We start from the raw sequence: 22,866 nt of genomic DNA, 5'->3' as shown, positions 1-22,866 counted from the left end.
AATGGCGCTATCTACCGAAGTCCCGTCACGATGCCTGCACGTACTTCTGTATGTCCGTACATAGCCCGCCACCACCTCTATCCGTCGCAAAGTGAACTTCACGATGCCGGAGATGACGACGGATCGCTGACCTGACTCGCCGCCAATGTCTGGCTTGCCCTCAAGCTATCGATGCCCTTCATGATGCCATCCGCAACCTCGCCAACTCGTCCTTCAAGCGTGCTGAAGTCCATCCTGCTAATTGCAGCATTGATTTGTTCCGTTACAAGTTCGTCCTGCACGACTTCCGCTGTAACCTTGCCCTCCGTTCTCCAGTATTCCTCGCGCACGCCTCGCAACGCTGGATCGCGGTTCACCGAGTTTGTGAGTAGAGCAAGCGCGCGCATCTTGTTGAAGGTGTCTTCGGACGTTCGTGTGGTTGCTTCGATGCGTTCGGCGATGGAAACAGGCTTGGCGAGCCAGCGGTTCGTGCTTGTAGCCCAGAGGACAAATGCGAAAGCCATGTCTACCACTGCGAAGGTGACGTAGCGTAGAAAGCGGACACGCCAGTAGGCCGAATCGATATCTTGCACATACTGTGCGCGCTTGTTGAGCGTGATGTCGTACGTGCCCATGTACCACACTTCCACCACCATCATGAGCAGTCCCACAATCGTTGCGTGTGTGCGGAACCGCGAGCCTTCACTTCCCACAAGCGATGACGTCGCGAGACCAAGAACCCCTAGTTGAAATATGTGCGATGTGACGATCTTGGGGAGCGAGTACAAGAAGTGGTTTTGCTGGTCGTTTCCGTTGGCTGTGGTGCACCAGACACAGTTCAACAGCGTGTCCGGGCCATATGCCAGGTACAGCAGTTTGTTGCGCACACTCGAGGTGAACTTTGTCCGCAAGGCATCGTCCTCTTCTGTAAGCGGCCGGAGGTGCCGTAGCCGCGCAAACAAGACACTCGTCTCGGTTCGTATGTGGCTCTGTGTCTTGAGAAATATGTTGTCCGGTGCGAAGCGCGACAAGGAGAGGATGAGGCACGCGACAGCGCTCGCGAAAAGCAAATTCAGCGCCTGCTGGACTCTCGGGGGCGTCGGCCGTATTGGTACGCTTCGTCCGGTTGCGCGCGCGAGGTTGACCCAGTCGAGGACGCGGGGTATGAGGAAGGGCCCGAAGATGATGAGGATCGAGTGGACATTCTGGGGGAGAAACGTCAGGCGCGGGATGACGACGTAGGACACGACCAGCAGCACAATCGAGCGCACGTTGAACATTGTGGGTGTCGCGTTATCATGGGCGAGTCGGCGAGGGCTGTGGTGTCGCTGAGGACATGTGTCCTCGCATTCGACCAAACGTGTGTGTGACGTGTGAGCGTCGGCGGAACTGAAGCGCGATCACACGTGTTAACGCGCTAGTATTGAATCCCCAACTCTCACATATCTGTCAGACCTCAACACTCACTCGAGCCAGAATTGTACAGCTTCACGTTTGAATATTCGCAGACCTTTCCTAGGAGTCCAATATGTCGTCACGCTAATGTGCAAGTTCGATCGAAAACTGACAACTTCACGACGTTCACAACATGTCCGTCGTGATGGATTGGATGACTTTGAGCGATACATTACCGGCAAAATTCCTGTCTTCCTGACCTCTTCGCTATTGCATTACTTGTATCTATCCTAGTAGCCATATATCGCTGAGAATGACTGATCGCCTCCCAAACACGCAGAAGCAGGCTACCAGCATAGACCTGCTCTCCATCGAAGATGTGCCAGTAGCTCGCGAAGACGACATCCCAGACATCTGGCCCATCGAATGGGAAATAACTAAGCTCGATTCCGCACTCGCCCTTTTCCATTTAGCACAGTGCGACAAGGTCCTCGATGAGAGAGCATGGGACGATCTTGTAGTGAACTGGACAAGCGAAGATATGGCGGCAGTGGAAGCACTCTTTCCAAGGAGAACATGGCCCGGGATGTTACCGTATCCAAATCTAGTTGCGTATGCACGATACGTTAATGGATATTAGACTTCTCCATGGCAGAGTAGGCTCCGGATTCCGCATGTTCTAACTGTAGCCTGGCAGAAGGGTGTTGTAACAGCTCCGTTGAAAAAATCAGATTATCCACTGCTGAGAGATGATAGCTATATACCAGGATTCGAATATGCTCCTTCTACATACTCGTAAATAGCTCACAAATGTATTCATCTCACATATGTCCCTCCTCCACAAATCTACCCTGTATGGGTCTCCTATTGTCTCTCCCGGGGTATCCATGTGTTGGTGCCTGAGCATAGAAATGCGCTGGAGTGTGCGTAGTGCTGACGTTGCGGGGTTGTTCGTCGCCACTATATTGAGTCCCTGTCGGACTTCCTTGGTTGTCGGGGAACAAAGGTGGAGAGTATTGCGCACGCGTCGATGGATCGCTGGGTCGTGGGTAGTAGATTGGAACCTGCTGTTGAGGCGCATCACTCGGAGACTGTCGTGCTGTGGTTGGAGTGGGATACGAATGTTGACCGTCTTGGCTCAGTGCAGAATGAGGATACTGAACCTGGGTGCTCCAAGGACCTGGCGGAGAGTTGCGAACGTCGTCGGTAAAGAATTGCTCTCCAGGTGGTGACCGACCTGTGTGCCCGCCTTCAACAGGAGATATGTATGGGGGAGCGTGACCGTACGAGGGAGGGCCTTGAGCCGAGTAGGGCGAGTTGTATTCGTGGCTAGCGGAGTGTGAGTGTTGTTGAACATGACCAGGATAATGAGCAAGGGCGATAGAACCTGCTTGGTCGTGCATGGAAACATACTTGCTAGCATCTGTGTCGGCCATTTCATGGGGAACCGTGGTGGCAAGTTCAGCAGGTGGGAGACTAGATGGAGTCTCGGCCTCTTTCTTCTTCAAAGACTTCTTTCGCCGGTGTAAGCAGAAGAGTATAAGACACAGAAGGACAATTAGTGCCACCAGTCCTCCAACTGTGCCGCCAGCGATGGCTGCTACGTTTGACTTCTTTGAGCTTCCACCAGATGCTGACTCTGTAGCTGAGGGAAGAGACCGAGTTGCCGATCTTGCTGTGAAAGTAGGTTTGAGTGTATAGTAAGTAGCGAGATCTGGATGGCCCCAGGTTGCTGGCGAAGTCTTTGTAGCACCTCCGGTAGGCCTGTTCTTATTAGCTGTGACAACTTTTGATATGGACCGTAAAGACGTACCCGCCTCCAACTGCGGCAATAATAGGTGAAGGTACTACGTAGTCGTCTAGCTGAGGGCTAAACTTGTCCCAAAGCTTCGAGTCCCCACCGTTGTATCCTAGAACCATGTTGTGTTGTCCTTGTCCCTCGGGTGCATCGCATTTGTCGTAGAGGGGAAACCAGCCGCCTATGACTAACATCTGCGCATGGTTGACGACGTTTGCGCTACAACCGCCGTGACCAACTTGAGAGGGAACATCATCACTGCTGAAGACCTTGATCCATGTGAATGATGGAAGCGATAAGATGTAGACGTCGTCGTACGCTGCTGCTTTTTCGAAGCCGTATCCACCATATAGGTATCTGTTGCGCGTCAGCACAACTCGATCAACGTAGCACACTTTGTATAGTAAGTTTATAGACGATAATGCAACAGTGGCAGCGTAGCGTATCCCAGCGACTTCTTAGATTCTGAGCAATCTTGAAAAATCTTGGGCTCTGATGACCTTTCTTTTGTTTGTATATCGACGATCTCCAGAGCCGGCTCCAGATGTTCTACAGCTGTACGACCAGAAAGATTTTCTTACATGTTGAAAGACGACTGGTCATCGGGCCAGGTGACATCAGCACAGAATTGCCTCCGGGTGTCAGGTATATCGCCGGAGGCAGTCTGTGTATACCATTTCGATGAAGCCATGTCGTAGACATGTATGGTCTAGATGGATTAGCTGTGCCAGACATAACAGCTCTCTCGATGACATACACTCATGTTTGCCTGATACGACTAGTTAGCACGGAGACTTAGCTGGGGTTCCATCTGCACCTACTGCGTCAAAGCTACCGTTGCGGTAGGAGTCTTCGATGCCACCGAAATAAACAAGCACGCCGCTATCTGAGACAGGTAGAAATACTAGTTGTCCTTCAGCTCTCCCAATATCATCTGGACCGGTCGTATTCTGCAAGTCGCCGGTAGACATGTCAAATCGCATCAGACCGGTCGTAGCCATTGGGGGTCCAGTCCAACCGGGTGTTGTTTTGTTGCTAAGCCAGCCGCCAAAGTAGAATCCCAGCCCACGACTTTCGACTTGCGTTCCTGCGCCATACGATACTCGTTGCGGGTTCTTTTCGCCAATTGTTTCAGTAGTATTCCATTGGTTGAGAAGAACATCGTAGGTCCACATGCTGAAGTCCATGGGGCTGGTGCCTGGGGCAAACTCTCCACCGAATTGATAGAAGCATTTGTTCGTTTCATCTGCCCAAGTATAGCCGCCTGAAACAGTAGGTATATGACCGGGCTTTGAGTATGCGGACTGCATTGGCATTCCCGCATCGACGGTCGAAGTGTTCAAATCACTGAACAAAAGCCAATCATCTAAAGGTCGATAGTTAGACAGCTGAAAAAGAGTCTAGGAATTCTTCACCCTTCACTTACTTGAGTAGTTTGATCTGAAAGGGACTTGTCCTATCATACCGCCATCGATGTAAAGCCTTGAGTCGACCTGCGCCGTTGAGTGGCCCCATCGTCGACAGAATCCTTTGACGGGATCATCCTGCTGTGATGATGACTGGGTGATTAGGCTAAGTAGAACAAACACGCCTGGAAGATTGAAGGCCATGATATGCATTCATGACGTTCCTGAACATGCACACGTGAGACGCAGGAAATGCGAGAAGTCTGTATTTCAAAGCAATGACAGCTGTAGGATGCCGTAGAAAGAGGGGCGGGCCGCAGACGTTAGAGTGGAGATGTGTAGGCCTGTGATTGTGCTTCACAGAAGGCACCAGGAGCGTGTAGGTGGAAGGTCCGCGATTGTCGTTCGCGGCGCACTTCGTTGGGATGCAATCCGGTTTACCGATCTGACTGCATCGTAATATTGCTAGGCGACCCTCTTGTCAGCCATACAAGCAGCGGTGGGACGCAGGTCGCCAATGAAGTCACAGCATAGGAAACACGAGTGATCTGCAGGCCCCGACAGAGGCGTCTGACCGAAGAAAGACATAGGTCTGGGTTAGAGTCAGCGAAAATGCGGCGCCGACCTGCCAAGTGTGCCCTGCTGCGACGAATACCGCGTGTGGCATGGACGACCGAATCAAAGCAACAGGTTAAGAAAATGCCGTTATTGGAACCAGTGGTCTGGCGTCGTACTCAGGCTGAATCCGAAGCCGCTTCTCAGCCGCTCTCTTGTCCGCCAATGCGAAGCTGCGTATCTCGCTTCTTGTGGAGTGACACAGGGTGGAGGCGCGGGGAGTCTTTCAGCTGGGTGTTCCAGCATTACTCGTAGCCATTGACCCCAACAGTCTAGATCCGCACGACAACGAACTTCAGCAGCAAACCAATCACCACGAAAGGTTGATTCCTTTTCCAGCTCCATGCAGCTTATGGTTACCAGTAGATGGGGGCGGACCTAGATACCGGTGACGGGTCAACGCATATAGCCCCCAGCGCCACGCATAATAATCATCAGGGAATCATCTCCGCCATGAATTCTACATCTCTCCATCACGGCGGCGTCGACATCAGGGTCTCAAGACCCCTGAGATTGGTGCGCAACGAAGTATGTTGGCCTAAAGCGAACCCGCAACCCCAATACCGACCGAAGTCGACGTGGACGAGTTGCAGGATTAGAACGGCTGTGCATTTCTTCTGGGTCTGCTCTGGAAAAGGCAAATCCATTTGTAAAGGAAGGACCTTAGGGTTATTGGAGACCGTTGACAATATGTGAAGAAAAGAAGAGCAGGAGCTTCGCGGAGAAAATTGAATGGCACAAATAATTTGCTTGGCGCGCTAGCGGCTTATCTAGCTCGCAATTCCCGTCCGTCTTCGCGTCATGACCTCGGGCGGGTTTGGCCAACAACACAACTCATCATCATTATGTACACTCCGCGGGAGATACTTCATATCACATCTTGATTTGTACAAAGGGCCATCATGTTCCAGTATCTTCTTAGAGTATTGCGTGTCTTGCTCGCGTCAACCAAGGTTCTCCATGCACCCCAAGAAAAATCACTAGTCGAACCATAATACCAATGATGCAAGTGAACAGATAATAATCGATAGCATGTATAAAGGCTTTCCGATATCGCAAGGGTACTGTCGTCTTTCCTTAAGAATCGTTCAGTATGTCTTTCTACACAGATCCTCAGCCAGGTCAGTTCTTCGCAGGTCGACACCAATCCAGCTTCCACATGCAATCGGCCCAGGAAGGAGCGGGTCATCACGCCATGGTGTTCGGAACTTCTAATCAGCAAGCCCGGAGGTCTTCCAGAGATGGTACGAGGGTGCAGTCCCTATGTTGCGCCCCTAACGTACCCTCAATCAACACCTTCATGCCACGACCAGGACCCTACGGTACACCATGGTTTTCGTCTGAAGAGACCCTATGGTCACTGGGGCTAATCGAGCATGGCAGATTCAACAAGCCTGATACAGTGCTCTTGGCCTTCATCGTGGACTGCGCCATGAAGCTGTACATATGCGCCAATATCACCCTGCACTGTCTAGAAAGCTTGACGGATTCGGAACTGGTACACAACATTATTGAGGCCGCCTACAGCAATATCCTCGGACAGATACAGCGCGCTGACTTGATGAGCCGCCAAGCGCTCGCTTTCGGGAGATTTTACCTGAAGGCCATGGCAGACTTTGGAAAAATCCGGGAACGCTGCAACATCACGTTTGGACAATATATCCAACATCAACAGACTCGGAACGATTTCGCAGCGAGATTCCTCATTTACGATAGTTATGGGGATGATGACCTCGGAATAATTGAAAATGCTTTCAAGTGGGTATACGGACAGTCGCCCTCCGCAGTCGTCAACTACATGGAAGAGAACATCACGCAGGACTCGTCTGATCGCGATCCTATCTCGATACGCCAGTGGGTCTTCGGATTCAACTGAGAATCCTCGGTGACGCAATTGAGGCATCGTTCATACAACCCGTAGCCTTTCATCGACGAAGGGCTACGGTTAGAATTCGGTATGTTGTTAGTAATCGTCTGGTAATTAACCATGAGCAGCTCTTTTATTGACATTTGAAGGGGGGGAGTTGATATGGCAGATGGCATGTCAAGACATGGGACGAAGTTTGCACAGAACTGGGATGGTGATCAGGTGATAAGAGAAGGAATTGGTATCCTACAAAAGTCATTTGAACAAAAAGAAAGAAGAGGCGTATCAAGAATCGAGAAGAACAATGCAAAAGCTTATTTGACTCTATTCGTTTGGCAATTAAATTATTGAGAAACGCCTTCCCACAATGCTTAGAATTGGTCCAGTCCCAGACCCCCAACCCACAGAAGCCAATATAGCGCCTGCACCTCATACAAGGGAAAAACTGAACAGGTCTGCAGACTACATTGACCCAAAACCTTGCAAAGGAGGTGACCTCACGTCAACGTAGGCTCCAGGCTGTTCAGTTTTTCCCTAGGATGGCGTGCCTCCGAATTTGATTGCCCATTATGACCCATTGTGCTACGACTGTCATTTGCCCACCGTCTACTTTCAATGCAAGTTTTCAAGTGCCGGTATACAGTTTTGGCCATTTGCCCAAATAACAAAATCCCTGTTCTGTCTACCCTGACTGCATGGCTTTGGTCAAGGCCAAACGCTTGCTGTATGGGCTCAGGCTGCGCTCTCTTTGTGAGGGTGGGGGTGCTTGCGCTGGCGGCGGCGCAACTCTGCTATTCGCGACGGTTGCCCGATCGTCGAAACGGTTTCTTGCCGGTCCACGCGGACTGTCACGGGCCCGTCCTCCATTTCTTGCCTCGTGTGGGCTACGCGATCGGCGTACAGGCTTGCGCTTGGAGTAGGGACTCGGGCTGCGATCGCGACTGCTATGGTATGGCGAGAGTGACCTGGAAGGCTCACGATGTACTGAATGCGAGACGCTTGGCTGGCCTCTTGGGGCTCCGTTTGGTGGGTTGCGCTCGTCTGACGTATCCATGGGATCCGCGCTCCCCGACCGCGATCTTGAGACTGACCGTCGAGCTGGTCGCCGCCTGTCTCTTCTTGCACTCCTGCTCCGCGACCTGTCGTTATCACTCATGCTTCGCGGCGCTCTTCCCCTGGCATTCTCATGTGATATCTGCATGCGCGCTGACCTGGATCTTGACTTGGATCTGGTTCTTCGGCGGCCTCGCTCACCAGGACTGAAGGAGCTCATGCGCCGCCGTGTGTTCCTGTCTGCAGTGTCGGATGCGCGTGAAGAGCGCGAGTCCATAGAGACCGAGCGCCTGCTACGCTTCCGCAGCGCTTTGTCGTGGTCCCCATGATGTCTTCGTCCGTTGTGCTTGTGTCGTGGGGGAGATCGCGAGCGGGAACGGGAGCGGTTGGTCGAGATGGTGGAGACAGAGTCGGCAGACGACGTAGAGAGTGAGCGCGCGCGCTTGCGATCCTCTTCCTTCTTCTTCAAAATCTCATCGGCGACGCCCTTCTTGCGCAGCAGGTCCTCGGGTACCTCGGTGGTGAGTTTAGGCTGCAGTTTGGGGTTGAGTAGTTGCTGTGTCCTAGAAGGCCGAGACTTGTACGGGCGTTCCTGCGCGGGCGCCTTGCACTCGTAGCTGTAGTGTCCTCTCTTCAAGCACTTCTGGCAGAGAGTATCTGCGGAAGCCTTGGAGCGGCCTGCACCCGGGCGGCGGAACATGGCGGACTTGGATGCGGTACAAGTCGAATCCAGAGGGTGTTTTTGTTGGCCAAGTCCTCTGGTATTGCTGGTGGGAATGGAGGGAAAGGAGCACGACGCGACTCTTGCGTCAGAGCAGCAGCCGGTAAAGACGCAATCAAGCCTCGCCAAGTTCAATCTTCTTCTGTCACTTTCGGCGAGGAAACGCGACGGGCCTTGGTCGCATGCGGTAAGGCGCAGCTTCAGCTTGGCCGGAGAATTGGGCGGAGCGGCATGACTAAGCCCGCCCACGGGCGGCTTCCATCATCGCTTCTCTATCCTTCACTCGCCTTGCGCTGCACCCCGCATACCAGCCCGGTCCCCGCCCGCCCTGTACTGCTCCCCGTCGACGACCCAATTCACCCGTCGTCTCTTGTCTCGCGCCCTACACCTGGGTGCTTGGCAGCTTCTTACACGCTAGACGTCCAAACTACGTCGTTGCAGGCCTGTCGTCAAGGCTACTTCACCTTGGCTCCCAGCAAACCCATACACCTCTACACTTTTCCCACGAATGTCGGCACACCAACATGTCCAGCTTTCTGGCTCCGGTTATCGCGACTTTCCTTGAGCACCCTATTTCCTGAAAAAAATTACGTCCATCACTTCGGTTAACACCACCTTCATTCTCGTCCACGACGACCCACGTACGGCGTTGAGCTTGGTGATTCTTTCGGCTACACCAGCAGGCGTCTGTCGCTTCATTCAGCAGCCTTACTGCTACGAGACTGCCTGAAAGCCCGTTTCGCCGTCCCCGCGTTTGGGCACCTACCGCGCACTGCGCATAGGCCATCTACGTCGCAACCTACCACCTATCTAGTCTTCTACCGTACCAAACATCGCCTCACAGCCATGGCATCTGCGACACCGGTTTCCACAGAACAAGCGCCTCCAAGGCCTCTGTCGTTCGCCAAGGTAGGATTTCAACAAGCAATTTCCATGGGCGGTGTGCTAACAGCGCTAGGTCGCGGCTTCCGCCATAAAGCCTCAGATGTCGAAGGATTCCGCTCCGAAAGCGAGACCGCCTGTCGCGACACCCAAAATACCCCCAGTCGCCCAGAAGGCGCGCGCCACACCCATGCATGGCGAAGTAGCACCCAAAATACTTGCGGAAAGGCGAGAGGATATCGATGCGAGCAGCAGCGCTGAAAATGCCATATCGCAGCCCGCGCAACAGACAGGTCATGCTGAGCTTTCAGAAACACGCTCCACGGATGCAAAAGGAGATGTCCCCGACAGGCCTCAGTCTGCGGCTGTGGTAAAGGTGTCTGTCACCGAGGACAGCAGCACTCAGCTATCTTCATCAGATGGATCTGGGAAACCTCCCAGCATTGATGGAAAGAGCGTTGCTTCTGCGACAACATTTGCACTGGACGAGAAGGAGTCCTTACGCCCGGATGACAGTGCTAGCCTCAGGGCAGTCGAGGAAGAGGACGTCACGTCCCCGCCTGACTCGGTCGTTGCAGACTCCAGACAGGGGTCTGATCATGGCGCTGCGCGTGCCTTTCGGGACCAGTTACATGAAATAGCTGTGATGAATCCTCAACCCCATCGAGGGGTTCCCGCAGGTCGGTTTCCGACGCTACCCAATGGTCCGCAAACATTGTACGACCCTAACCAGTCGCTGAACGGCGCGGGGCCCATGCCACAGCCTCTTGTCAACGGCATGCCTTCACTGAATGGTGTTCCAAACATGCCCGCCATTCCAGACGAGAAGTTGCTCGAGGCGCTACGGTCTCCACGTGATCGGCTGTTCGTTGTGAAGATAGAACAAGACTTCATTGATTTCATCAAAGACTCTCGGTATGTCATGCGTGGCGGATCTGCCAGAACTTCCTACTAACGGTACGCAGTGAAAACGAATTGTGTCTGCCGAACTGTAATACATTTTACAGGATGCTTGCTCATCGTCTTGCCGACTACTACTTGCTCGGCCATGTAGTTGACAACACCATGACGGGTGTAAAAATTACACGTACCCCTTACTGTAGAATGTATGTATTCATCAAGCTTCGCGTGCTCTGTTGCTTACGACTAGTAGTCCTCCCCCCGTTTCACAGATGGTAGATCCCGCCAAGGGCACCAATACACCTCCCGTAGAGCTCCCTGCTCGGAAGATCATGCGTCGCGACGATGGCAAATCAGGTACAAACACTGGGGCTAACTCGCAGAATGCCTCGAAGACGACCTCTGAAATGGGTGGCAGCGAGGGCAGCAACGATGGTGAAGGCAACAAAGACAAAGCCGCTCTATCCAGAGAGGAGCGAGAGGCGCGATATCGTGAGGCTCGTCAGCGCATATTTGGTAGTGCGGAAAGTGAAGAGCCCGGCACGGCCGAAGCCAACGGATCTGGAGAGGACAAAGAAAAAGGGAAGGACATCTCACGATCAAGTTCAGCTGCCGGGAAGAAGAAACTCAAGAAGCAGCGTAACTACGACGACGACGACTTCCAGGCTCGGTCCCGCTTCAATGTTTACTATCCGCAACAGTACCCTGTGGCTACATATACTGGAGACAATGCGGTCTACTACAACGGCTACCCAGCACCTGCCCAGAACGCGCCGTATGCGACTATGAACCCTGGCGCATCGCCTCCGGCAACATACAGCAACCCGTATCCGGGCATGATGCCCCCGGAAGCGCAGTCACAGTATGGCTGGGCTGGTCAGCAGTACCAGGCTCCCAATGGGTCGATGATGACGTACCCTAATTATGGACAGATGCCGAATGGGTATGATCTATCAACGGACTTCCAGCGGGGTATGTCATCGTTCCAGAACGCTGGTATGCCCTCCCAGGTCACCCCAAAGATGGCCAATCCACAGATGGCGTCTTACCAAGATACCTATCAGCAACCTCAACATATGCCTATGAACTCAGGCTGGTCTCAACCAAACCAGCAGCCATCATTCCATATGGGTCAAGGCGCATATGGTGCCCAAAATGGTCCCGGCAACCGGCCAATGTCCGCACCTCACCAGGCACCTATGCCTGGCTACCCATATGGACAGTTCGCCTCAAATGCGTACAACGGAAAGCCCAACCGCAACCAGCACCCTCTTCCTGGAAGTTATAACCGGGGTCAGTTCAACCCGCAAACCCAAGCTTTTGTGCCCGGTGGACGTAACATGCCCTTTGGAATGCAACAAAACATGATGCAGGGACAGCCTCAGATGAACGGCTATGGTGGATACCAAATGTCTGCCCAGGCTTCTATGCCTGGACAGATGTCAAGACCTAACCCTTCCGCTGTCTCCACACCGCCGTTTGGGTCGCCTCAAAGTATGCAGGGAAACAACTCAGCCGTATCCATGAACCGAACTGCTTCTCAGTCTGGTGACCCGGGTTCATCCCAAAGCAGCATCGCAAAGTATGGTACACCTTCACATCTACCTCGAAAGCCTCCAGCTCCTGCACCGGCCCCACCGTTTGCGCTACCCTCTATGACGCGAGTACCGTCATCAGGGATTGCTAACAACGCTCCTGCCATGCCCAATCGAGGCATGTCGGGCACCTTCAACAACACGACGAACCCTAATTAACGCTTCACGAAATGACCTTTAGCATTGCGACGGTGCCTCAATACTACTTACTTGCATCTTTCTCTGGGTGGGTACGGGTAGGTCTCAAAGGAAAATCAAGGCGTTCGTATCACATGTGCTTTCTATGCTTTCCTCCCGGATGCTGAGGATCGTCGACCGCGATGTCTGGATGTCTCGACTCCTTGTTGGGGCCACTAGGTAACAGTAGTCTTTCCTTGGTCTGAAGTCGGAATGGACGGTGCTCATATAGCTGTAATAAAATTGCAATCTTTGCATATATACCACGGTATCCAACGATGAACTTCAAGCCCGTACAGACTCATCAACTCCGTCGTTCTCTTTCCCTTCCTTGTTGTAACTAGCCACTGTAGCGTCACAGTAACGCCGATAGAGTCCTTGGTACACTACATGAAGCGTATCTCGCCGGCAAATGTAGCCGTGTCTGACGCCTAGTTTCGACGCCTGTCGGTCCGAACTGCGAAATTGCCTATTGTGGTACGCACTCAAGACCTGTACGACCAGGACTAGAATGTGCCAATACGGATGCACGGGCTGGTATCATATATAGCTTCCCAGGTTTGATCGGTAGGCGGCGCTATACCCGGTTCTTATATCCGCGAGAATAGATCTTTCCCCTCGAACGGATGTATATAGTAAGAATAATGACAGCAACAGTTTTTTGTAGTCGCAAATGGCGTTGGTGAGAAAGGTAGTCGTACAGTTGGATAACTGACTCCAACTAGATCGAGCTGGAGAAGAAACCATGTCTCGGGTACGCTACCCACAGATGTCTAACCGGGTAGAATTCTAATTAATCGGAAGCCGTACCCGTGTCTCTTACCAACGATCAACACTCATTCAGTACAGTTGCCGTATCGGGACAGTTTTCGTTTGTTGTGTGGGTAGATAGGAAGTGGTTGGCTCACGCCACGTCAGGAACTGGAGAGGCACGGATCGTGTACCCGCTCTCAACAGTGTATCGCACAGACGAGGTGTTCTTCTCAGCAGGAGATGACGATTTTGGTTTGCAACGGGTTCGTGCACGGAGGTGAGGTCACTTCGCCACTCGACAGTCTGGTCACAACTCAGCTGATGTTATTGATGGAATCGGTAGAAATGACAGGTACGATTGGCGCGCAGGTTTCTGTCTGTCGATGCGAAGGGTGTATGTATACTTTAGCGTCAACGTGAAAGAAGAAGGAACGACTACAGCGGACAGTTTATGTACTTTTGTTACTCATGGAAAAACGAGTGCTCAGGCTGTCGTTGAAAGTATGCGTGTGTTACACGAAACCATTGACCCCAAGACCTTCAACATTCCCCAGTCGCTCCTAACAATGTTGGAACAGCGCTCTCTATAGACTGTACAATTTCCGATGATCGGTCGTCGCTCTTGATGCACTGGACATGCGCACTCCCGTACGAAGTTCACAGCTATTGTCATCAACGCAGTAGCTTACGGCAGAACGCAATTCTCGAACTTCAGATATCGAGGTCCAGATCCGGTAGCTGGGCCGCAGAGGCTAGAACTCTAGAAACGTGAACAACATGCCCAGGGGTGACCAAGCGAGATGACGTAGGTGCTTAGGTACCGGTACTTGGGTACTTTCAAATTCTTCAAATCCGGAGGCTCTTAACGGCAGTGGGAGCCCTGTGGTGTGGCGATCGTGACCCACAGTACGCATGTATCGAAGGGCCGTAGAAAAGAAAAAATGGAGAACAACGCCGACAAGATCCGCTCCGTAAACGTTCGTCCGATGCGTATCGTGGTATGCGTACTCCTGCCTGTATCCTGTGATGAGGATTTAAAATATCAAGGTGACGAGTTAGGTTGCTTGGTATTTATTATTGAATGATCGTCGCGCCGGTTGCCAAGCCAGCGCTGGCTGTAGTTCTTACGGCGCATTGTCATCATCCTCACCTACCATCATTCCCACGACACAGCCAAGTCCGAGCCTCCGCTGACATATCGGCACACCCCGGCTCCGATGGGACGATAGCCAAACAACAACTCAACTGACACACAACGGCTCTTGCGCTACCCCACATGTCCAAGTGAAGATGACGTTCTGCGACGTTGATGTCCGGGGGAAAGAGCATAGGCCAAGCTTTGGAGGCTCTAAGATTGCTCCCGGAGTGTGCCCGCAGCCACTAGGACCGCAGCGCTTGCCGATAGCTTGACTGTATCAAGCATTTGATTGCCCAGGGTCGTCGATGGCGATGCAGTTTAGTGGCCGCCCTGGATCACGCAAACCATGACGTCGGCAACCGCACGGCGCACGACCACGGGATGCCTTTGGATTTTGCTAGACTGCGCAGTAGTCATGGTGAACGCGGTGAAGACTTACGGTTAATCATGCCGTTATGACGGCATTGGGGTCTCCAAGTGCCCAAAAGCGGAGCAATCGTGGGCGCTTTATAGGGACCTGGAGACCCCACGACCCAGAGTTCTTTTGATACTCTCCTCCACACTCGATCGGCACTCCTCTTCTCTTCCACCAGCTATGGCGATACTCGATCGATTCCGTGGGCATTCACATGCCTCGCCTGCATCCTCCACGATGATGGATCAGGATCCGGAGAAGAAGCCGCAGATGTTGAAGGGCGGTGTCAAAGAAATCTTCCGAATGCGCATTATTGCCATGGCGATTATTGTGTCGATGGGTGGTGTACGTATCAAATGAACGAATGCGCAGGTATTCAGCTAACAGCCCCTAGTTCATCTTTGGATACGACACTGGTCAAATCTCTGGGTTCTTGGAGATGCCCGATTTCTTGAACAAATTCGCGGATCAGACGGACCCTGAAACAGGCGAGCGCGCTTTCAGCAACTGGAAGTCTGGCTTGATTGTTGCACTGCTGTCTATCGGTACCCTAATGGGTGCTCTAATCGCGGCCCCTATCGCCGACAAATTCGGTCGCAAATACTCCATCGTCTTCTGGAACATCATCTTTTGCGTCGGAGTCATCGTACAAATTACTACAACGAACATATGGTACCAGATCTCCCTTGGTCGTTGGGTCGCAGGCTTGGGTGTAGGAGCACTTTCGGTCCTTACGCCCATGTACCAATCCGAGACTGCACCTCGCTACGTCCGAGGTGCACTCGTTTCCTGTTACCAGCTCTTCATCACCCTCGGTATCTTTACGGCTTATTGTATCAACTACGGTACCAAGTCCGATGGTAGCTCAGCATCATGGAAGATTCCAATGGGTGTTGGTTTCATCTGGTCAGCACTCATGATCTTCGGAATTCTCTTTATGCAGGAATCTCCACGATGGGAATACCGCAAGGGCAAGGTTGACTCGGCGATACACACCATCGCCATCACGTACGGTGTCCCCCAGGAACACCCAGAGGTCCAGCGCGAAGTCCGGGAGATCCAGGAGAAGTTGGAGGCTGAGCAAGCGGGAGGAGGTCACCACCCTTGGTACGAGATCTTTACAGGACCACGTATGGCGTATCGTGTGCTTCTTGGAGTCGGTCTGCAAGCCCTTCAGCAGCTCACGGGTGCTAACTAGTAAGTCGATACCGAACATTGACACACATCTTGTACTGACTTCTTTGTAGCTACTTCTACTATGGAACTACCATATTCCAATCCGTCGGTATTGAAGACCCGTTCGTCACTTCTATGATCCTGGGAGGAGTCAACTTTGGCATGACATTCCCTGGTCTCTACATTGTTGAGAGATTCGGAAGAAGACCTGCATTGATCACTGGAGGCTTGTGGATGTTCATGTGCTTCCTCGTCTTCGCATCGCTTGGACACTTCGCTTTGGATAACGGCGACGGTACTACGAGCCAGCCCGTTGGATATGCCATGATCACATTTGCGTGCCTCTTCATTGCTGGTTATGCTATGACATGGGGGCCAATCATCTGGGCTGTGATCGGAGAAATCTATCCTAGCCGATACCGTGCAAAGGCAATGGCTCTCGCAACGGCCAGCAACTGGACATGGAATTTCCTCATCTCCTTCTGTAAGTCAATACTACTTCATCCACGTCTTTCCGCGACTGTACTAATACCACTCTCAGTCACACCTTACATTACGTCTGCCATCGACTACAGATACGGTTATGTCTTCGCTGCCTGCTGTTTCACTGGTGCAGTCGTAGTCTATTTCTTCCTCTGCGAATCCCACGGCCGTACTCTTGAGGAGATTGACACCATGTACATTCTCCACGTCACACCATGGAAGAGCAAGCACTGGTCTCCGACTCCTGGTGAGGACCTACCAAACCTGGACAACACATTCTTGACCCCAGGAGGGAGAGGCATTAAGAAGGGCAACGAAGCGAGAGCTCCAGAGCAGCTGCGGAGGGAGAGTGTGCCTGTCACTGACGCGGACATGCACGCAAGTGGTGCGAGAGGAGCGGAGTAAGCATCGCGCTTCTGACGATTTAAGCATTGGCCCTTGGTTTTTGATTTGTTTAGTAGCAAGTACCATAGCGTAGCATAGCCTTTATTCATCATCCTTTTCTCTTTATCTGACCACAATCCTTCCATTCCACCACCAACGCGTCCGATCGCTATCCACACCGACTGACAGCTCACCCTGTTCCAATACACAGTGGTTTCGTTCGACAGGGGTCACACAGCAATGGTGCACGTGCAAAAAAGCAAGTCAAGGGGCAACGCCAGAAAGATTCCAGGGCACCTGGGCATGCACTTCCCTGCGCAACGCGGTCTTTCTAGGTTCACGCAAGCGCAAAAAGAAAGTTCGAAGAATCCTGAGCGAACTCAGGCACGTTGTCCCCTTCGTGGATCGAACACGATACCTCCAGATTTAGTGACTGAGACTTCAGTCTGGCGCTCTCCCAATTGAGCTAAGGAGACGGATTTTTGATGAAGAAACTTCGACGTCTGATGGATATGATGCCGGCAATTTGCACTGAAGGCTGCATCACTGCGGTGGGATCTTTGTATCCTGCAGCGATCCAATTCCAGAAAGGTGGCGCGCTTAGTAGATCTGTCTGAGCGGGTCATATCATCCGGACCGAAGCGTGATGGAAAGGCACCGCGACCGAGAAAACGTAAACACGCCCGGGCGCTTCGGCTTGGCGCGGATGTAACAGTGTTTGGTGACATCATTGTTTTGTGATTTAATCCACACCTGATCACCAGGTTTCCATTAGCAATTCTCTCTACGCGTCGTCAGATCTCATTCTGCGTCGCCATACCTCATCATACAAGCATGGCGATTGTGGAGAACTGGCTGCCGCCGTCGCGCGAGAACTGGGAGTTGATTTGCTATATCTGGCAGTTCTTTCCTGTTGTAAGCATACACCCGACAGATTGCTGGGCACCGTGCCGCGACCCAGTGCCATTTGATACTGTCGTTACTAACCTTGTTGGTGAACAAAGATTACTGCAGCGCAATGGGTTCTGGACTGGTACCCACAGGGCAAGACGTCGATTGAGTCGCGCTTCAACATCGATGGCAAGATAGGATGGGCGACCATGGAGTCGGCAGGCTTCATAACCCTGCTGTACATCATGTTTACGCTCCCGAAAGAATTGGGGCTTGAAGAACTACCGTTGGGCAACTGGACCATGGCTGGATGCTTTGTGAGTATATTGGAGGCTCTACAGAAACTGTGCTAATCAGACTCCAGGTCTTTCACTACCTCTACCGCGCAGTTATCTCACCCCTCTTTCTCAATCCCAGCATGTCGCCAATGCACCCATTTGTTTGGATCATGGCATTTGGGTTCCAAATGTTCAACGCCATCTCCATTGGCGGCTACCTCGCGGGATACGGACCAACATCACGAGACGAGTGGGCAGCGCGACAAGAGTACATGTTTCTAGGGCTCGTAATTTGGTGCTGGGGACTTTTGGCGAACATGTTCCACGACGACGACCTGCGCGAGATCCGGAGATCAGCAGACCGCAAGCAACGCAAGGCAGCCGCTGAGCAGGGCAAGGCCGTGGAAAATGTGGACAAGGTATACATGATACCGAAGAACGGCCTGTTCAAGTACTCGCTGCACGCGCATTACCTGTGCGAGTGGATTGAGTGGGCAGGGTGGTGGATGATTGGGGGCTGGCAGTGTGTGCCTGCACGCACGTTTCTTCTCAACGAGATTTCTACCATGCTTCCGCGCGCGTTGCAGGGCAAGCGGTGGTACGAGAAGAAGTTTGGTAAGGATAAGCTGCAAGGGCGCAAGGCCATAATTCCGGGCGTGCTCTAGCTAGTTCGCAGACGATGCTCTGGTACGCTAGTGATCAAGCTTCTGGCGTTCCGCAGTCAGAGAGTGGACGAGTGATAGAGGTGGCTTCAGCAATCTAGTGAAGAATGAAGCGGTGCAGCATTAGCAGTAAGGGGAAGGCGCAGGTGATGGTACACTAAGCATGACAGTGTGGAGTGAACTGCGACAGGGTAATGGTGTCTAATCACACGAGAATTGGTTGTTTTCACAAGATAGTTCGGTGAGAATTTGTTTGTCACTAGTGAGCGCGCAGGTGGAGAGACGAACCCTGCGCTCGGCAGCGACAAAAGCAGATGACGAGATACGAAGACAGCTGATAAAAAGCGCGCATCTAGTGGTGGTGTTTACGACGTGCTGCCTCGTAAGATAGCAGTAGCTGCAGCAGTTGCGAAGCCACAGTGCGCTGTCCGTACAGTAGAGCAGACGGGAGGTTGTGTGCCGAGGGTACTCTGGCCGTCTTAATATAGAGTGGCACGCCACGGAGCCAATGACGGGCGCACGGGCTGCGAAGAACAGGAAGCTCGCTCAGAACACGAGCGGATGATGTTATTGCGACTGGGGTGGTGGAGAAATTTCAGCCCAGGGCCTGGCGGATGACGGCATGCACCGGCCATGGCAGCGAGGAAAGGCGCATTATCGCGGCGCTGTGCAACGCAGGCAATTCGGTGTTTTGCATGCAGCACAAAGGGAGCAGGCGATCTCAAGGGGCCGCTGTGCCAGATTTCGCATTTCAGACTCCAGACGCACACAGCCACGCCCATGCCGCTTTCGTCGCTAGCCGGCTCAGCAGTTATGAGCTCCCCCTTTGGGACCGCGGCTAGTCAGCGAGGGTGCATTAGAAGCTGCATTAGACACCCGCTTTTCCGTGCGAGGCTCCAAGCCAGTCGCTGCTGGATGCAACACCAGGAGCGGCATCAGGCCTTGGCGTGGGCGTGGTGAAAAGCTGCCAGGCCCGTCGCGTCTGTCGCTGCGTGCGAGCTGCGACGGTATTGTTTCACAAGAGCCAGCGGCCGATCGCAATCAGACGCCAGACGGCAAATCCCCCCCAATTGGCACGGGCGGCAGGGTAAAGCAGCAAAGCAGCGCGCTTGTGGTTGTTGGGCGCTTTCGGTTCGGCAGCTCTATCAACAGGTGCTGGCTGGGGTCGCCTGTCCGCTGCCGTGCAGGTCCACTAACCTTCGTGCACAACCTCGCCCGCCGTCGATTGGCAACCCAAGAGCCTCCGTCGATACATCATCACTGCGGACCCACGGCGGAGACACGAGATCGCCGCGCCTGCTACAGCCCGCCAGCGGTACCACGGAACTCTAACTTCCTCATCTCCAGCGAACCTCTCCCCTTGCTGACTGTCCGACCTCCCTCGCGCGGCACCTCTTATCCGTCTTCGCGTCGCCGTCGTCGTCGCCTCAGTCGCTCCTTGCCAGGCCCGTCAGCTGCTGGCTGCCATTGTCGCCATCATGTCCAGCAATGTGACCGAGAGTACGTTGTCTACTTCCATTCTTTCTCCCTCCTCTGCACCCGCTGCCTCGTCCGCGCCCGCTGCTACGTCTGCGTCTGCTCCTCCTGCCTCTGCCCCATCCTCAGATCCGCCCTCGTCAGATCTTCCTTCGCCGTCTGTAACACCGTCCGCAGCGCCTGCGCCTACGGAGCCTTCTGCTCCCGCCGCCTCGTCCAGCCCGCCTGCAGACTCTCCTTCAAGTCCTGCGCCGGCTTCTAACACGCCTTCAGCGGCCGCGCCCTCCTCAGAGCCTCCTCCACCCGCCTCGAGCGCTCCTCCCGCATCCAGCGCCGCCCCAACCAGTGACCCGCCCGCCCAGTCGAGCCAGGCACCGCCGCCGGCTTCATCAGCGGCTCCAGCCCCATCAACATCGGCAGCTCCTGCCCCAGCGCCGTCGAGCGCACCACCGCCAGCGCAATCATCCACCCAGGCTCCTCCTCCTGCTGCCACGACCAGCGCTGCACCAAGCTTCGACGCTACAAGCGTCGTCACTGCCTCGTCGGCTCCTGCAACGACCCAGGTCATCCTCTCCACCGTGACCCCCACGGCAGCTGGAGAGTCTCCATCAGTTGTCACTGTCATTCGGACTTTTACTCCAGATTCTCCCACTGCAGCACCAACCAACAGCGCGTCTCCCTCCGGAACAGGTGCCGCCGACCCTTCCAACACCGACTCCACCCAATTGCAGAATGCACAAAAGGAGAACGATGGCGGTCTCAGCACTGGCGGTAAGACTGCCATTGCTGTCGTCATTCCCGTTGTTGTCGTTGCTCTGCTAGTCCTAGCCGGCATCTTCTTCTGGCGCAAACGCAAGCAGCGCCAGAGCGCCGAGGACGAACGCAGGAAAGAAGTCGAGGAGTATGGCTTCAACCCTAACCACGACCCTACCCTTCCTGCGGTTGGTGGATTGGCCATGGCCGAAGACGACAGCGGTTACCGAGGCTGGGGCAACACCACCACCAGCTCCAACCGCAAGATGTCCACCACCCTCACCTCTGGCATGACCTACTCGGACAGCAACAGCAACCCCGGCGGATACACTAGCCCACACTCTCCCACACACGGTGCCTACTCTGACGCCCACTCCAACGACCCGCTTGTAGACGGCCGTCGCCAGACCATGGACTCGGACGGTATCGGCGCCCTCGGTGTCGTCAACGGTGCTGCCGCTGCCAACTCTGCCAACAACCAGGCCGGTGTGCACCGCGGGCCTTCCAACGCTTCGTCGTCATACTCAGCAGCCAACCACTCTGACAACTCTGGCGACTACCCTGGCATGGCCAATGGTCACCCACAGGAGTACTACAACAACCAAGACTACTACCAGAACGGGCCATATGCCGCCAACGATCCATACGCTGCCCAACAACAGCCCATCATAAGAGACGTATCAGCCCGGCGGAACACGAGGATCGAGAATCCCAGTGTCTTCCCTCAACAAGGCAACTCTGGAATCGCGCAAAACTTCTAGTCGGCGCCCTTGTTGTCATCGTATTTTTACATCATCGCTATCTGTATATTGCGACTCTATCTTTACCCATCTCCTTTAGCTCTCATTCGACATATATCCAAACGGAGGCGTTCATCGGGTGGCCATCAATTCATTTTGCATCGTATCGATCTTCGCGTTTGTTAGTTGTACTGTTGTTGCATGCACATGCAAGTTTGCCCGCGTGGATGCCGGAAAACCCTTCCGCATGCCCCACTCCACACAACGGGGAGTCTTTTTCGGAAGATGCGGAAGCTTACACTGCTGAGACATTGATCGATGGGCACAACAAACAAAAGCACGAGCGTTTTTGAGTCTGGACCAGCGCAGTATGCATATCTCACTACACGTCGATTTGTCGGCAAGGATTCAAGAGGTGGGACCTTTTTGATTCTCTTGGATCTGTGTGGGATGATGCATGCTGGCAGCTTTTTTCCTTGTCTTGTCACCTTTCTCTATCACATTGATGCTGGAATCTCGAGGATTGACGCTTTCTCACGCGACCAATATAGTACTCTTGTAATTAGCCAACGCCTTTTCTCCATCACCATCTTTTTTACCATTTAACACGTACGCCAATTACTTGGGCAAACTCTTTTTCTTTTACATGTTCGGGCCCACAGATGACGTTGAAGGTCTCTATCTACATAGGCAGAGAGGAAAATAGATTGACAACAAACTTTACACAAGTCTTTTGCTCACTTCTCCGTGTTTCAACCAACACTACCCGATGGGGAATATTATATCCATCATGTTCATCGATTCTGGATATTCCCAAATCGCTTCTACGATTATACATCGTACTCGATCTGACCCTATTCTACTGCATAACAAAGAAAGTCGTTATCTGTCCTCGCCCAGCCACTCATGTGCTTGGGGTGTACGCGGCCCGACAGCAGGTCTGTTTTGATCTAGACCTAGACCACTAGCTGGCAGCGGCCGGCAAGTAATGTTGAGAGACTCCGGTTCGCTCCCAACGCGTCCGCTAGTATACAGTAGTCAGCAGTAGCTACGTAACGTAGCATGCATACATGCTGCATGCTTGCGAGGCTGTACATGCAACGTAGATCTTGCCCCGACCCCGCGGTCAACATCCTGCCGAACCGTACCAAACAGTTTGTTAATTGAGATGTTTGTGTGATGCAGCCTTTGTAAGTAGTAAAACATGGGTCGTCACGGTTGCCTCCCTTCTTTCCCAAGATTTTTCACATTCGGGTGAGGAGTTCATCCTTATGCTTTCCGGAGAACGAGAATATCCCTCGGCGTCCCCGGGCTTGTCGGTCAGAGTAC

The 22,866-nt window shown here is 53.2% G+C and overlaps 8 protein-coding genes and 1 non-coding gene across 9 annotated transcripts; 5 read left to right on the top strand and 4 right to left on the bottom strand.

Annotated features, from left to right (window-relative positions):
• Positions 1 to 98: 98 nt before the first annotated feature.
• J4E87_008997 (uncharacterized protein) lies at positions 99 to 1,259 on the bottom strand (the record flags this gene model as incomplete). The annotated part of the gene is made up of 1 exon (XM_049380578.1): positions 99 to 1,259. The coding sequence occupies one exon, from the start codon at positions 1,257 to 1,259 to the stop codon at positions 99 to 101; it is 1,161 nt and encodes a 386-aa protein (XP_049229641.1).
• A 1,253-nt stretch (positions 1,260 to 2,512) lies between these two features.
• Positions 2,513 to 4,482, bottom strand: J4E87_008996 (uncharacterized protein; the record flags this gene model as incomplete). Its single annotated transcript, XM_049380577.1, has 5 exons — positions 2,513 to 2,703; positions 2,979 to 3,049; positions 3,188 to 3,529; positions 3,754 to 3,881; positions 3,994 to 4,482. 5 exons carry the CDS (start codon positions 4,480 to 4,482, stop codon positions 2,513 to 2,515), a joined length of 1,221 nt encoding a protein of 406 aa, XP_049229640.1.
• Positions 4,483 to 6,493: 2,011 nt separating this feature from the next.
• On the top strand, positions 6,494 to 7,069 carry J4E87_008995 (uncharacterized protein; the record flags this gene model as incomplete). Its single annotated transcript, XM_049380576.1, has 1 exon — positions 6,494 to 7,069. The coding sequence occupies one exon, from the start codon at positions 6,494 to 6,496 to the stop codon at positions 7,067 to 7,069; it is 576 nt and encodes a 191-aa protein (XP_049229639.1).
• A 673-nt stretch (positions 7,070 to 7,742) lies between these two features.
• Positions 7,743 to 8,813, bottom strand: J4E87_008994 (uncharacterized protein; the record flags this gene model as incomplete). Its single annotated transcript, XM_049380575.1, has 1 exon — positions 7,743 to 8,813. One exon carries the CDS (start codon positions 8,811 to 8,813, stop codon positions 7,743 to 7,745), a length of 1,071 nt encoding a protein of 356 aa, XP_049229638.1.
• An 867-nt stretch (positions 8,814 to 9,680) lies between these two features.
• Positions 9,681 to 12,370, top strand: J4E87_008993 (uncharacterized protein; the record flags this gene model as incomplete). The annotated part of the gene is made up of 3 exons (XM_049380574.1): positions 9,681 to 9,743; positions 9,793 to 10,631; positions 10,870 to 12,370. The coding sequence occupies 3 exons, from the start codon at positions 9,681 to 9,683 to the stop codon at positions 12,368 to 12,370; spliced, it is 2,403 nt and encodes an 800-aa protein (XP_049229637.1).
• Positions 12,371 to 14,874: 2,504 nt separating this feature from the next.
• Positions 14,875 to 16,758, top strand: J4E87_008992 (uncharacterized protein; the record flags this gene model as incomplete). The annotated part of the gene is made up of 4 exons (XM_049380573.1): positions 14,875 to 15,039; positions 15,089 to 15,891; positions 15,942 to 16,354; positions 16,412 to 16,758. The coding sequence occupies 4 exons, from the start codon at positions 14,875 to 14,877 to the stop codon at positions 16,756 to 16,758; spliced, it is 1,728 nt and encodes a 575-aa protein (XP_049229636.1).
• Positions 16,759 to 17,127: 369 nt separating this feature from the next.
• Positions 17,128 to 17,213, bottom strand: J4E87_008991. The gene has a single exon. It is a non-coding gene; the product is annotated as a tRNA-Phe (tRNA).
• Positions 17,214 to 17,571: 358 nt separating this feature from the next.
• Positions 17,572 to 18,571, top strand: J4E87_008990 (uncharacterized protein; the record flags this gene model as incomplete). Its single annotated transcript, XM_049380572.1, has 3 exons — positions 17,572 to 17,652; positions 17,742 to 17,945; positions 17,993 to 18,571. 3 exons carry the CDS (start codon positions 17,572 to 17,574, stop codon positions 18,569 to 18,571), a joined length of 864 nt encoding a protein of 287 aa, XP_049229635.1.
• Positions 18,572 to 20,046: 1,475 nt separating this feature from the next.
• Positions 20,047 to 21,558, top strand: J4E87_008989 (uncharacterized protein; the record flags this gene model as incomplete). The annotated part of the gene is made up of 1 exon (XM_049380571.1): positions 20,047 to 21,558. One exon carries the CDS (start codon positions 20,047 to 20,049, stop codon positions 21,556 to 21,558), a length of 1,512 nt encoding a protein of 503 aa, XP_049229634.1.
• Between the last annotated feature and the right edge of the window lie 1,308 nt (positions 21,559 to 22,866).

Source organism: Alternaria ethzedia, assembly GCF_023757985.1.
Source record: "Alternaria ethzedia strain BMP 0044 chromosome Unknown scaffold_31, whole genome shotgun sequence".
Taxonomy (NCBI): Eukaryota; Fungi; Ascomycota; class Dothideomycetes; order Pleosporales; family Pleosporaceae; genus Alternaria; species Alternaria ethzedia.
This window is presented reverse-complemented; position numbering and strand designations above follow the sequence as displayed.